Consider the following 10,709-nt stretch of genomic DNA (forward strand, 5'->3'; position numbering starts at 1 on the left):
GGTGCTGACCCCGTGGCACGGGCCGGGAGTGGCAGCCCCAGCCCCGACTCCGGCTCTGACGTCAGCCCCGTGCCCCAAATAACTTCCCCCGGAGCCGCTTCCGCCGCTGCCGCACGTCCCGGAGCCCGGCCCGCCGCGCCCAGGGCAGGGGCGCCCGCAGACGCTCTTCCCGGCCAGGCCTTCCCAGAAGCCGCTTCCGCCCCGCCCGCCCTGGCCCGAGGGTGCCAGGAAGACCCCCGCCCACCGCCCGCACGGCAGGAGGGTGCAGCCCCGGAGAGGGGACGGGGGTCGGGGCCACTCTGGGGCGCGTCTCGCCCCGGGAAAGCACCCGTGAGCGCTGGCTGGGGTCAGCTAGGGAGGGATACTTCTCCCACGTCCCGATTCCCCACCCGCTTTGTTCCACACGCGCGGTGACCTGGACTTTTCCGCGTCCCCTTCCCTGTAAGCCTAAGCCACAGGCCTGGACTGTTTCGTTCACTGAGGCCCTGATACGAAGTAGGTGCTCAACAAATCAATGGCTGAACAAATGAATGAATGAATCAGGGAAGGTCTGGAAGGCAGACTGTTGTCAGCTTATGCGGGGCCCATGGTCAGGGGGGGTGTTATGGTTGGAATCCCAGGCCACAAGCAACCAAATGGGGCAGACACACCCTGGCCCCAAGACCCTAAGGTATTCTAGGGTGAGGGGTCTGGTCCCTTGTGGTTCAGGGGCCGGTCTGGAGGAGATTGCGTTCCGGGGCACCTCCTTCCGGAGAGGAGCTGGATGGGCCGGGCCGACAGGTCAGGCGGCATAGCCAAGCTGACACTCACCTCCAGCATAAAACCCCACTTCATGGAGCCCTGCACCTTGAGCTCGTGCTCACGGACCTCCCATCGCCACTGCCCCCTGCACCTGGTGCCCCAGCCAGGCTGAGAGGATGAGGCGGCTGCCAGCCGTGGCCCTGCTCCTGCTGCCGCTGTGGTTTGGTGAGTACTGGATGGTGCAGGAAGTCGTCCCCCCTCCTGCCCGGAGGGGCCCCCTCTGATCTGCCTGGAGCTCCAGCCAAGTCGCCTACTCCAGGGTCAGACCTGGGGCTGCAGCACAAGCCTCCCCTTCCTGCCCCAGCCGGGGTCCTGGGTCCAGATGTCCCACCGCGGGGAGGGGAGCGGGGAAGGCAGGAGAGGGGTGTGGGCACGGGTCCCAGAGGACCCTGAGGCCGAAACGTGGGAGGGGCTCTCCTCCCCCTGCCCCCACCTTGTCTCTGGTGCTTGTGGGCCAAGCTCTCGGTTTGCTGCTTCTGCTTCTTCTATTCTCAGCCTCTTTCCAGCCCCCAGAGAAAGACGTGGGGCTGCCTGTGTGCAGCCTCTGAACTCCAGGCCACTGGGCTCCAAAGCCTCAGGTCACCATCTACTGGGCCGGGGCGGGGAAGGGTGGCCGAGCTGCCGCCTGAGCCTGGGAGCCCCAGGAGGCTGGTAGGGGCTCACTGGGGAGTAGGGGGCTAGGGGTGCAGGCTCTTGCTCTCACCAGACAGGGAGAGTATGGGGAGGAACAAACATCCCTTTCCCCCCTCCCAATCCTCGGTCAGGGTCAGCAGGTGCCAGCAGGGGCCCCCGCCTGCCAGGCCCCTTCCCACAGGGCGGGCTGCTCCCTGCCAGGGAAACCTTCCCGCATTCCTGGGCTAGCCCGGCCGGCCCCGTGCCACCTCACTTCCCTGTCCTGAATTCACCTCCCAGGGCCGGGCCAGGTCATCCCAGGTGCAACTCAGCTGGGGCTCCAGGCTTCCTACCAGGGGTCAGAGGACACCGGGGTGGCACTTCAGTGGGGAGGTCCCAGTCTCTCCAGGCTCCAGGGGGCTTCCCCACCCCTCACTGCGTGGCTGCCGCCTCCTGACTTCCTGGTACAAGGGTAACAATGTTCTTGGAGGGAGCCCGTCTTCAGTAAGGGTGTAATGCCGTGATTGCTCCTAATGGGTTGAGTAATCACGGTCATTGCCAAAGTGGAAACAGCAGCCTGCATCTGGCTCACAAACAGTTGTGACCAGGAGTTGTGGACTCTTTCAACGCCGGCCTCACCCCCGCCTCCTAGAACCTTCGGTCTCTCGCATCCTTACCAGCTGAGCCCCAACCAGCTACAGAGGCCTGGGGACCCTGGGCCCACACAAGGGGCCTGACATCTGGTGGCGCATCCAGCCCCAGACAGGGCGCCCACCCCGCAGAGCCCGGGGCCTTCACAGTACCCCTTCCTGGTCAGCCCTGCCCCCACAGCTGTTCTGTCTCTCTATACATTCCCTGAGCTCAGGCCCCCTGGATGGGGGCTCTGCCTGGACTGAGCTCCTGAGCCTATAGGTTAAGATGAGACTATGACACTACCTCTGGAGCAAGGTGGGCAGAGCTCTGTGTGACCCGGCAGGAGGACGGAGAGCTCAGGAGAGGGAGCCAGGCTTCCTAGACAGACAATGCAAGTGAGGAGGGCTGCCCGGAGGAAGCGGCATTTCACTTAAGCCTCGATCTGGATTAGGACCTGTAGGATTCGGACTTGTAACTACCGGGAGGATAGGGCCTCCAGGCAGAGGGGTGTGGGTAGCAGTCACTCAGAGGTCAGAAGCTTCAGCCTGTATGAGAAGCGGTTGCATTAAGCTGGGTTGAGGAAGGCTGCAACAGCGCAAGAGGGGGTCCGCCGGGGGACAGGAGCGTGTACTTGATCCTGGGTGTGGACCATGGATCAATCTGCATGTATGGGAAGGGGGCTGACTGTGGGGGAGAACCAGAAGACCCTGGAAAACTCCCCCAGGGAGGGAATGAGCCTGAAGGAACGTTGGCGCCCATGGGGACAGGGGTGAATCGGAGCATCCTGCCGTCGGGCCTTAGGAAGAGCAGTGGGTCAGGTGTTTACAGTCTAATTAAATTCTATTAATAATATAGGTGAGGGGCTGCAGGGAACAGCCTTCCCAGGGAATATTTGTACTTTAAAAGGGCACCTGTTAACACACATCGGTGAATGGAGGGTCCAGGGTCGACTTCCTGTTCCCATCACTGGGCAGGCACCACTCTTGCCTCCACACGCCTGCCTGTGCCTGGTCAGGCCACCACCTGACCACCACTCTCGCCGTCTACCTCCTCCTGCCCCAGGCCCAGTCCCCTCCTGGCCCCTGCCCCCCCGCCCCCCAGCCATACTTCATCCGCCAAGCCTCATTCCCCACAGTAGGGAGCGCCCCACTCAGACTGGAGTGGGGGTCCTTGTAAAAATCTCCAAGGTCACAACCATTTCCTGCCCCTGTAGCCCCTCCCCTCCATGGGATTGGCTACCTCTTCTGGTCAAAGGGCCAGTCTTAGCAACAACAGCTGCCACACGCTCTAGTCCCCCCCCAAAAAACGATCCCGCAGGGAAAACGCTGAGGGCTGAAGTAGGAAGAAGCTGTCCTGAACCCCCCACCCCAGTTCTTGCCCCCAGCGAAGCAGATACTCTGGGGGCGCTGGGAGGCTGGCAGGTATTTCTGGCATGTTGCTGACATGGGGCTGGGGTCTCAAGTCTGGGGTGAGGTTCCTGCAAAGGCCAAGTAGTGGGCCCTGTGCCTGTGTCCAGAGACATGGAAGGTGATGGATCCTGGGGAGATGGGTCCCCGGAAAGTTTCTACTCTGACCCCTCTGCCTGATCCTTCACCGGGGTGGGGGAGCATGGCCCAGCCGCGTGCCTTAGGCTCCAACTGCCCAACAGGAGGTGTTGGGTTCTTGGGGGTCTAGAATCTTGGGGGAACCGACCTGTGATGCTACTGGCTGGCTTCCCTCTAGTCCCCTGGAACCACAGACACCTGTGTGGCCGGGGGCCGGCTGGCTCACGTTGCAGCACTCCGTGGGTGTGAAGGTCACACGGCTCCAGCCTGCTCTGGGGGAAACTTCCAGACAGGGATAGGTGTAGGGTGTGGAGAGACAGACCCCAAGGAGCGGAAAAGAAGCCATGCTAGCCCCAGGCAGCAGAGCCAAGCCATGATGGGGGTCCCCTCACTGGCATCTCTCCCAGTCAGCTCCTGGGTGGCAAGGAGTGTGTCTGCCCTTGCAGATACGCTTTGGGCTTGTAAACATGGCAGGGCCCCTGACCTTTCTTGCCAGCTCCCCTGTGGACTGTCCTTCTGTGTCCTCAGGAGGCTGGGTGTGGAGCAGAGGAGGTGGGCAGGGGAGAAGCAGACCTTGGCTTTGACAAAGATGGCTGATCACCCCCTTTTTTTCTCACCTCCAGGGACTCAGGGGGCCGAGGCGTCAAGCGGTAAGCATCCTAGGTCGCTGGATGGGGGGACAGGAGGGGGGGCTTTCCTGAGAGCTGCCAAGACTGGCCAGAGACTCACCCCCCCCCCGGACACCCCCCCCCCCGAGAACGAGACCCAGAACCAGCGGGTGGGGCCTGGGGAATCCCAAAGTAAGGGAAAGCTGTAGCTCAGCAGAATTAGAGCCAAGACAGGAGTGGAGCAGGAGGGTCTGACCTGCAGATGTCACAGGGGCCCGCGGAGGCATGCATGGCGCACAGAGAAGGAGGTCAGGGGAAAGTGAGAGCAGAGAACCCAAGGACACAGTCCGAAGACCATTCTGCTCTAGCAATAGCAGAGCCCCCAGGGTCACCTCCCTGTGTGGGGCCCTTCCAACACCTGCTGTCCTCCCGGGAGCCCCTGTTTACCAGGCCCTGGGGTAAGACCCTTCCATGTGTTATCTGAACCCTCTCCACATCTCATGACCAGAGAGGGAGGTCTGATGTCACTGTTTCAGAGGCGAAGGGCAGGGGAACTTTCCCACAGCTGGGAGGGGTCTGCCTGTGTCAGAGGCTGACCGGGCACCCACGCCCCGAGGTCTCAGAGTGGGTCAAGGGCAAAGAGAGCTCTGGATTGGGCAGAAGATGAAAGACAGAGTGTGGGGTGGGGGTTGGGAACCAGAGGCGATGAAAGGGTCCCCAGCGAGCACTGCCCGGCCTTGTCCCCTAGTCTGCGGGCGTCCGAGGATGCTGAACCGGATGGTGGGTGGCCAGGACGCCCTGGAGGGCGAGTGGCCCTGGCAGGTCAGCATCCAGCGCAACGGAAGCCACTTCTGCGGGGGCAGCCTCATCACAGAGCGCTGGGTCCTCACCGCGGCGCACTGCTTTTCCAAGTGAGTCAGCCAGCCCCCACGCTCCCCGGCGCCTCAGGGCTCCAGCACCTCGGACAGCGCCGATGGTCTGCCCTCCCAGCGCGCGCCCGCGGTCCTGCCTGGAGGGGTCCACCCCCCACCCCTGGTGTCGCTAGCGAGGCGCTTTGCTAGGCCTGGGGCCCCGTCCCTGCAATGCTGGCAGGCTCATCCCACGTCCTGGCCCTCCTCCCTGTCCCCCTCCCACACCTCCAATCCAGGACACTCCCCTACCGACTGGGATTCCGGTTACAGATGAGTCCGCGGGCTGGAACAGAATGTCCCTTCCTCCTCCTCAGCCTAAGGTCACCCATACCACCCTACTATGAGCCACCTGGTCCCAGACCTTCAGGGTTTCCTGAGCATCTTGGCTCTTGCCTCACCGCAGGGCTGAAATTCTTTTACAGCCTTGCATCTTTCAGAAACGTAGGCTCAGAGCGAGTAGGTCGCTGGCCCAAGGCTCACAGGCACGGCCAGGCCCAGCCCCCAGATGTACCCTGTGGGTGACATCTCTTTCAACCCTTTCAGGTAGGGACTGTTACTGGCCCCATTTTACAGATGAGGAAACTGAGTCACAGAGAACTTGCTAGGTTCCTTGCCCAAGGTCATCTGGTTGGCCAAGGGCGGAGCTGGGAATTAAAGTCAGGAATTAGCTGCTTCAGCTTCTACACCCTTAACCCCTCACCTCCCTACACGTCCCCATGGAGATGACGTTTTTGAAGACCGTGTGCACAGTGGTCAGGCACTGGGGTGGGCCAGGAGGGAGGGACCTGCTAGAGGAGAAACAACCCCAGCCCCTCCCTATTTTGATTCTCTATTAAACCTCCCCTCTCTTTTAAGCCCTAGAGGGGCGGTCTCACACCAGCTCTCTTTCTTTCCCATCAGCACCTCTGAGACATCCCTGTACCGGGTCCTGCTTGGGGTGCGGCAACTGGTGAAGCCAGGGCCCCACGCCGTGTACGCCCGGGTGAAGCGGGTAGAGAGTAACCCCCTGTACCAGGGCATGGCCTCCAGTGCTGACGTGGCCCTGGTGGAGCTGGAAGCACCTGTGACCTTCTCCAATTATATCCTCCCCGTGTGCATGCCTGACCCCTCGGTCGTCTTTGAGGCGGGCATGAACTGCTGGGTCACTGGTTGGGGCAGCCCCAGTGAGGAAGGTAAGGGGGCAGAGCCGGGAGAGAATGGGGGACATTCTGTTGATACTGGCACACGTGGATCTCTCCTCAAACGGGCGGAGGGGGTAAGGGAAAGCCATGGGGAGCGGGGAGACGGGGGACAGAAAGAGCCGAGGGCCATGGGGTCCTGGGTAAGACTGTGCACTGAACTGCAGGCTGATTCCCCCCCTCCCCAGACCGCCTGCCCAACCCACGGGTCCTGCAGAAACTCACTGTGCCCATCATCGACACACCCACGTGCAACTTGCTCTATAGCAAAGATGCCGAGTCGGGCTTCCAGCCCAAAACCATCAAGGACGACATGTTGTGTGCTGGCTTTGCCGAGGGCAAGAAGGACGCCTGCAAGGTAGGGGCTGCGGTGGGCCCTGCCGGGGCTGAGCCCTGCTCCCTAGGCCCACGTCCAGCTGGGAGCCGGCCTGGCTGGGAGGAGGAGGCCCCCAGTAGGTGGGGCCACGGCCCAGACCAGAGCTTGGCATCCCTGCAGTGAGGTCCTGCAGAGTGGGGGGGGGGGGGGTCCTCCCCTCCTGCATCCCAGCAGTAGGGTCCTACTCCCGGACCCCACCCAGCACAGTCGGCATACTGGTCTGCAGTGGGGCCCAGGAACCTGCACTTTCAACAAGCCCCTCCAAGGTTAAATCAGGGCAGTCTGGGGGTGCTAGAGAAATGGGCACCTCAGGCTATAAAGGGAAGGACCGGCCAGCGGGTAGCAGCGGTGGGCGTGCTGGGCAGGGACACTCCTACAGGAGCTGAGGAGAGGGACGAAGGGAGGAGTGTGTGTGCACCTGCAGAGGCAGGCTCTGGGGGCCACTGTAGGCTCTGACAAGGCCCCTGCTTCCCTCACAGGGCGACTCGGGCGGCCCGCTCGTGTGCCTGGTGGCCCAGTCATGGCTGCAGGCTGGGGTGATCAGTTGGGGCGAGGGCTGCGCCCGCCGGAACCGCCCAGGTGTCTACATCCGGGTCACCTCCCACTACGACTGGATCCATCGGATCATTCCAGAATTACAGTTCCAACAGGCTAGGTCGGGTGGCCAGAAGCGGGGGCCCCGGAACCAGCAGCCCCTCGCTCCGAACTCTGCGCCCTGCCTGGCGGCCCATGTGGCCCTCTTGGTCCTTGTGGCCCTGCTCACCCTCCTCTGAGCCCTGGGGCCCATGGTGTACATTTGTAAATAGCGCTCCCGTTCTTTCCTGTCAAATATCCGGTTATTTTTTATTTATGTTCATCCTCCAATAAAAACAAAACCCAACCTCAGTGCCGGCTGCCCTTTGGTCCCTCAGGGGAGGGAGATGGGTTGAGGCACACTGGACACCTGTCCCTGGACCCCCTCACAGGCAGCTCCCCTGCTCCCACCGCTGCCTCAGCGTCTTTACCAACATGGTCCTCGCCATGAGAATCATAGAGGGGCGCCCCTGGGGGCAGCAACAGATACCAGCAGGAAAAATGGGGCCCAGTGGAGGGTCCTAAAGGAGGTAGGCTTTGTGGGCCTTGGGAGATCACGGCCCCCCCACTGCCTGTCTGAATCACCCCAAGTCCACTCACTGCAAGGGCAGTCAGAGCTGTGCCAGGTATCACACAGGAGGCCTGGCCACTCCAGGGCAGGGACATCAGCAGGACAGGCCCTCCTGCCCAAGCCCAGGCCCGTCCCCACTTCCTTCCTCCTACAGGACCCAGGGTTCAGGCCACACTAGCTGGGGTCGTCAGTGCTTTTGTGCACGACCCCCGGGAGCTCAGAAGTGAGCCAGAACCCCTCACCAGCCCCCAGGACTCTGCAGCCCGCCCCTCCTTCCTGGCTGCCCTCTTGTGGCCTATCACCACCAGGAATCCAGCACAAAAGGTCTCCAGAGCTTGGGTCCCCAGCCGGCTCCGGCCCTGCTCAGGCCCGCCCCAGGCTGCCCTGGGGAGAGAGCCTCAAGTTAGCAGCCCGGCCCAGGTGCGTCCACAGCAGGGCCCCCTGGTAGCCAGATGGTCGGCTCCCTCACGTGGGCCGATTCCTGAAAGGTACCTGCACTTGCCTGTGAGCTCGGCGGCCATCGGCTGAACGGGACTCCTAGGAAGGCAGGGCCAGGTGTCCTGCTGCCCTGCGCACACACGTGCACACTCATGCAGATGCGCACACAACCCCCTGCAGACATACCAGTGTGCACACCCAAGCACGTGCATGCACACACGCTTGCTGGCGCACACACTGGGACGGCTTGCCTGGGCCTGGTGCCGGGAAGAAAGCAGACCTGGATATTTACGGAATGAATCAATAACCACTTAGCAAGCACCTGCTGGGGACCGGCCCTGGGGACAGAGTGGGAACAAACACCAATCCCCCTCTGTGCTCCACTTTGTCTGGGCGCGTCCCTGCCGAGCAGCAGGAAGGATGAGGAGAGGCTCCGGCAGGGCTCGCACAGCCCCCACCTCCCTGCTGGCTGCTCAGTGGCCCTCTAGGGACCAGGGCATTTGCGAGCTCCTTCTCCAGAGCAGATGGGCTACACATCCCTCGGGGAGGAGCAGCAGGTGCACTGAGGTCCCAGCAGGGTTGGGGCGACAGGAACTAGGCTGTAGGTGTCCTGAGGGCGGCCCTAGGGACAAGGTCTGGGTCGTCCTGGCTGGGGGCAGGGGCTGGCCTGCGTCCTGCAGCCTGGGAGAGAGGCCTGGGTGAACCCACCACCCCACTCTGGGGGTGGAAGCCTCACGCCCCGTGCGGAGTGGAGGTGGGGTTGCTGCTTCAAAGTTAACTGGCCTCTGGAGGCCCCTGTGCTGTCTCTGTGCTGAGAGGCCGGGATGGAAGGGAGTGTGGAGACAGGCAAAGACCAGCTCCCTTCCAAGTAGGACGGGCCACCTCACCTCTGCCTCCTCTAGCAAGCTGTTCCAGCTTTCTGGGGCCCGGGGACCCCTTCACTCTCCTGCCTCTGCGACAGGGCGGGGTCTGGTCAGGATCCTCTGGGGCTAACAGGGAGGAGGGGCACAGACGCCAGGATGGCCTAGCCACCCCTGTGACACCCCACCCAGTTGGGCTGGGAGGGCGAGCCTGGGGGTTCCTGGGTGGGACAGTGGCTAGCATGTGACCCTAGGGCACAGTCCCCACCCTCTGGACTCCCCACACTCCGGACCACCCAGCCCCAGGGGTAGACATTCGAAAGAGTGGAAGAGAAAACACTGGCGGAGATGAGGATTTAAAGGGAGAGCCGAGTTATTTGTGCAGGTCACATCCAGAGAACCTGCCTGTTGTCACGGACCGTCTCCCATCCCGGGCGGGTGGGGGACAGCTCACACGCAACTCGTCACGTTGCCGCGAGTTGTGCCTCAGAGCCATCTGCCAGGGGGTGGACAGTGGCACCAGGGCCCCGGCAGGTGCAGGAAGAACGCCTCAGAGAGCGGCTGGCACCAACACAGAACCTGTCCCCCTACCCAGGCTGGGGCCGTTGCCCGCAATGAAATACCCACCTTGAGGCAACACAGGGAGGAGGGGGCCAGCCAACCCTCAGCGGCAGTCCAGCATGGAGATCCACACCCCTGCGCGCATGATGACTGCCCTGGGGGAGCCCCAGGCCCTGGAGCATCTGTGCACGGGCAGGAGTCCACCCAGAGTTCAGGTGCTCAGAAGGCAGGGTAGGCGGGACGCATGGAGGAGAGGAAGGAAAAGGGGTGTATGTGCAAATCAAAGCCCCCAAAGCCAGAGATCGACTCTGCCCCTCTCACCCCACGGGCGGTGCATCCACACGCTGGTGCAGACGTGCGGTTTGTCTCCAGAAGTGTGGCCGGGTGCGTGGTGGCGGGGCTGGAGCTGAGCTGTGTCTGCTCACAGCCACATGGGGGCCTTGGCACCCGGCAGGCCTGAGGGCACAGGCTCCCCAGGACCGACACGCAGCTGCACCTCAGGCTCAGCCCTGTGCCTCAGTCAGGCCCGGTGACCAAAGGGCAGTGGGGGACCAGCCAGCCACTGCCTCCAGCTCTGGGGAGGATGGAAGATGCCAGAAAGACCTGCTGGGTGGGCGTAGGGGAGGGAGGCATGACAAGGCGATCAGGGGTGGTGCCTGCCCCTGTGCGGTGCCCCAGAAGGTTCTGGCTGGGGGCCCAGCAGCTGCATACTCCAGGCACCCACCTCCCTCTTCTGTCCGGCCCGCTGGCCTCCTGGAGCTACAGGGCTGGCTGCCCAGAGAGCTGTGCCCTTGCCCTCCCCACACCCCTGACGGCGGGCGGGCTGTGCCTACAGCACCAGGCTCACAAGGCAGAGCTTCCTGCCTGCCTGCCCAGTGGACCGCGTCAGGGCCCTCAGCCTCATGACCGGCGGTTTCCAGTCCTTCGCCTGGACAGGAGACAAGCTCGGGGCTTTGATGGGGAAGACGCAAGACCTTGGCAGAGGGACCTGAAGACACGTTCAGGTTCTGTTATCCCCAGAGCTGGAAAATGTCAAGTTCAGT

General features: G+C 62.8%; 1 protein-coding gene across 2 annotated transcripts; it reads left to right on the top strand.

The window, feature by feature from the left end:
* Positions 1-862: 862 nt before the first annotated feature.
* Positions 863-7,533, top strand: LOC132688930 (serine protease 27). 2 transcript variants are annotated; one of them, XM_060648179.3, is made up of 6 exons: positions 863-966; positions 4,214-4,240; positions 4,947-5,109; positions 6,010-6,281; positions 6,476-6,645; positions 7,143-7,533. In XM_060648179.3, the coding sequence occupies exons 1-6, from the start codon at positions 918-920 to the stop codon at positions 7,434-7,436; spliced, it is 975 nt and encodes a 324-aa protein (XP_060504162.3). In that variant the 5' UTR covers positions 863-917; the 3' UTR covers positions 7,437-7,533. The 2 variants fall into 2 exon arrangements, with proteins under 2 accessions (XP_060504162.3, XP_060504161.3); XM_060648178.3 differs by lacking the exons at positions 863-966; positions 4,214-4,240 and having other exon boundaries at positions 4,419-5,109.
* The last annotated feature ends 3,176 nt before the right edge of the window (positions 7,534-10,709 follow it).

The sequence above is a fragment of the Panthera onca genome, chromosome E3 (assembly GCF_046562875.1).
Source record: "Panthera onca isolate mPanOnc1 chromosome E3, mPanOnc1 haplotype 2, whole genome shotgun sequence".
Classification (NCBI taxonomy): Eukaryota; Metazoa; Chordata; class Mammalia; order Carnivora; family Felidae; genus Panthera; species Panthera onca.

Excerpts from the sequence above, each read along its gene's own strand:
- LOC132688930 (XM_060648178.3), top strand. The coding sequence starts at position 4,862 with ATGAAAGACAGAGTGTGGGGTGGGGGTTGGGAACCAGAGGCGATGAAA. Across the intron at positions 5,110-6,009 it reads GCGGCGCACTGCTTTTCCAA|CACCTCTGAGACATCCCTGT; the intron begins GTGAGTCAGCCA and ends CTTTCCCATCAG. Across the intron at positions 6,282-6,475 it reads GGGCAGCCCCAGTGAGGAAG|ACCGCCTGCCCAACCCACGG; the intron begins GTAAGGGGGCAG and ends CCCCCTCCCCAG.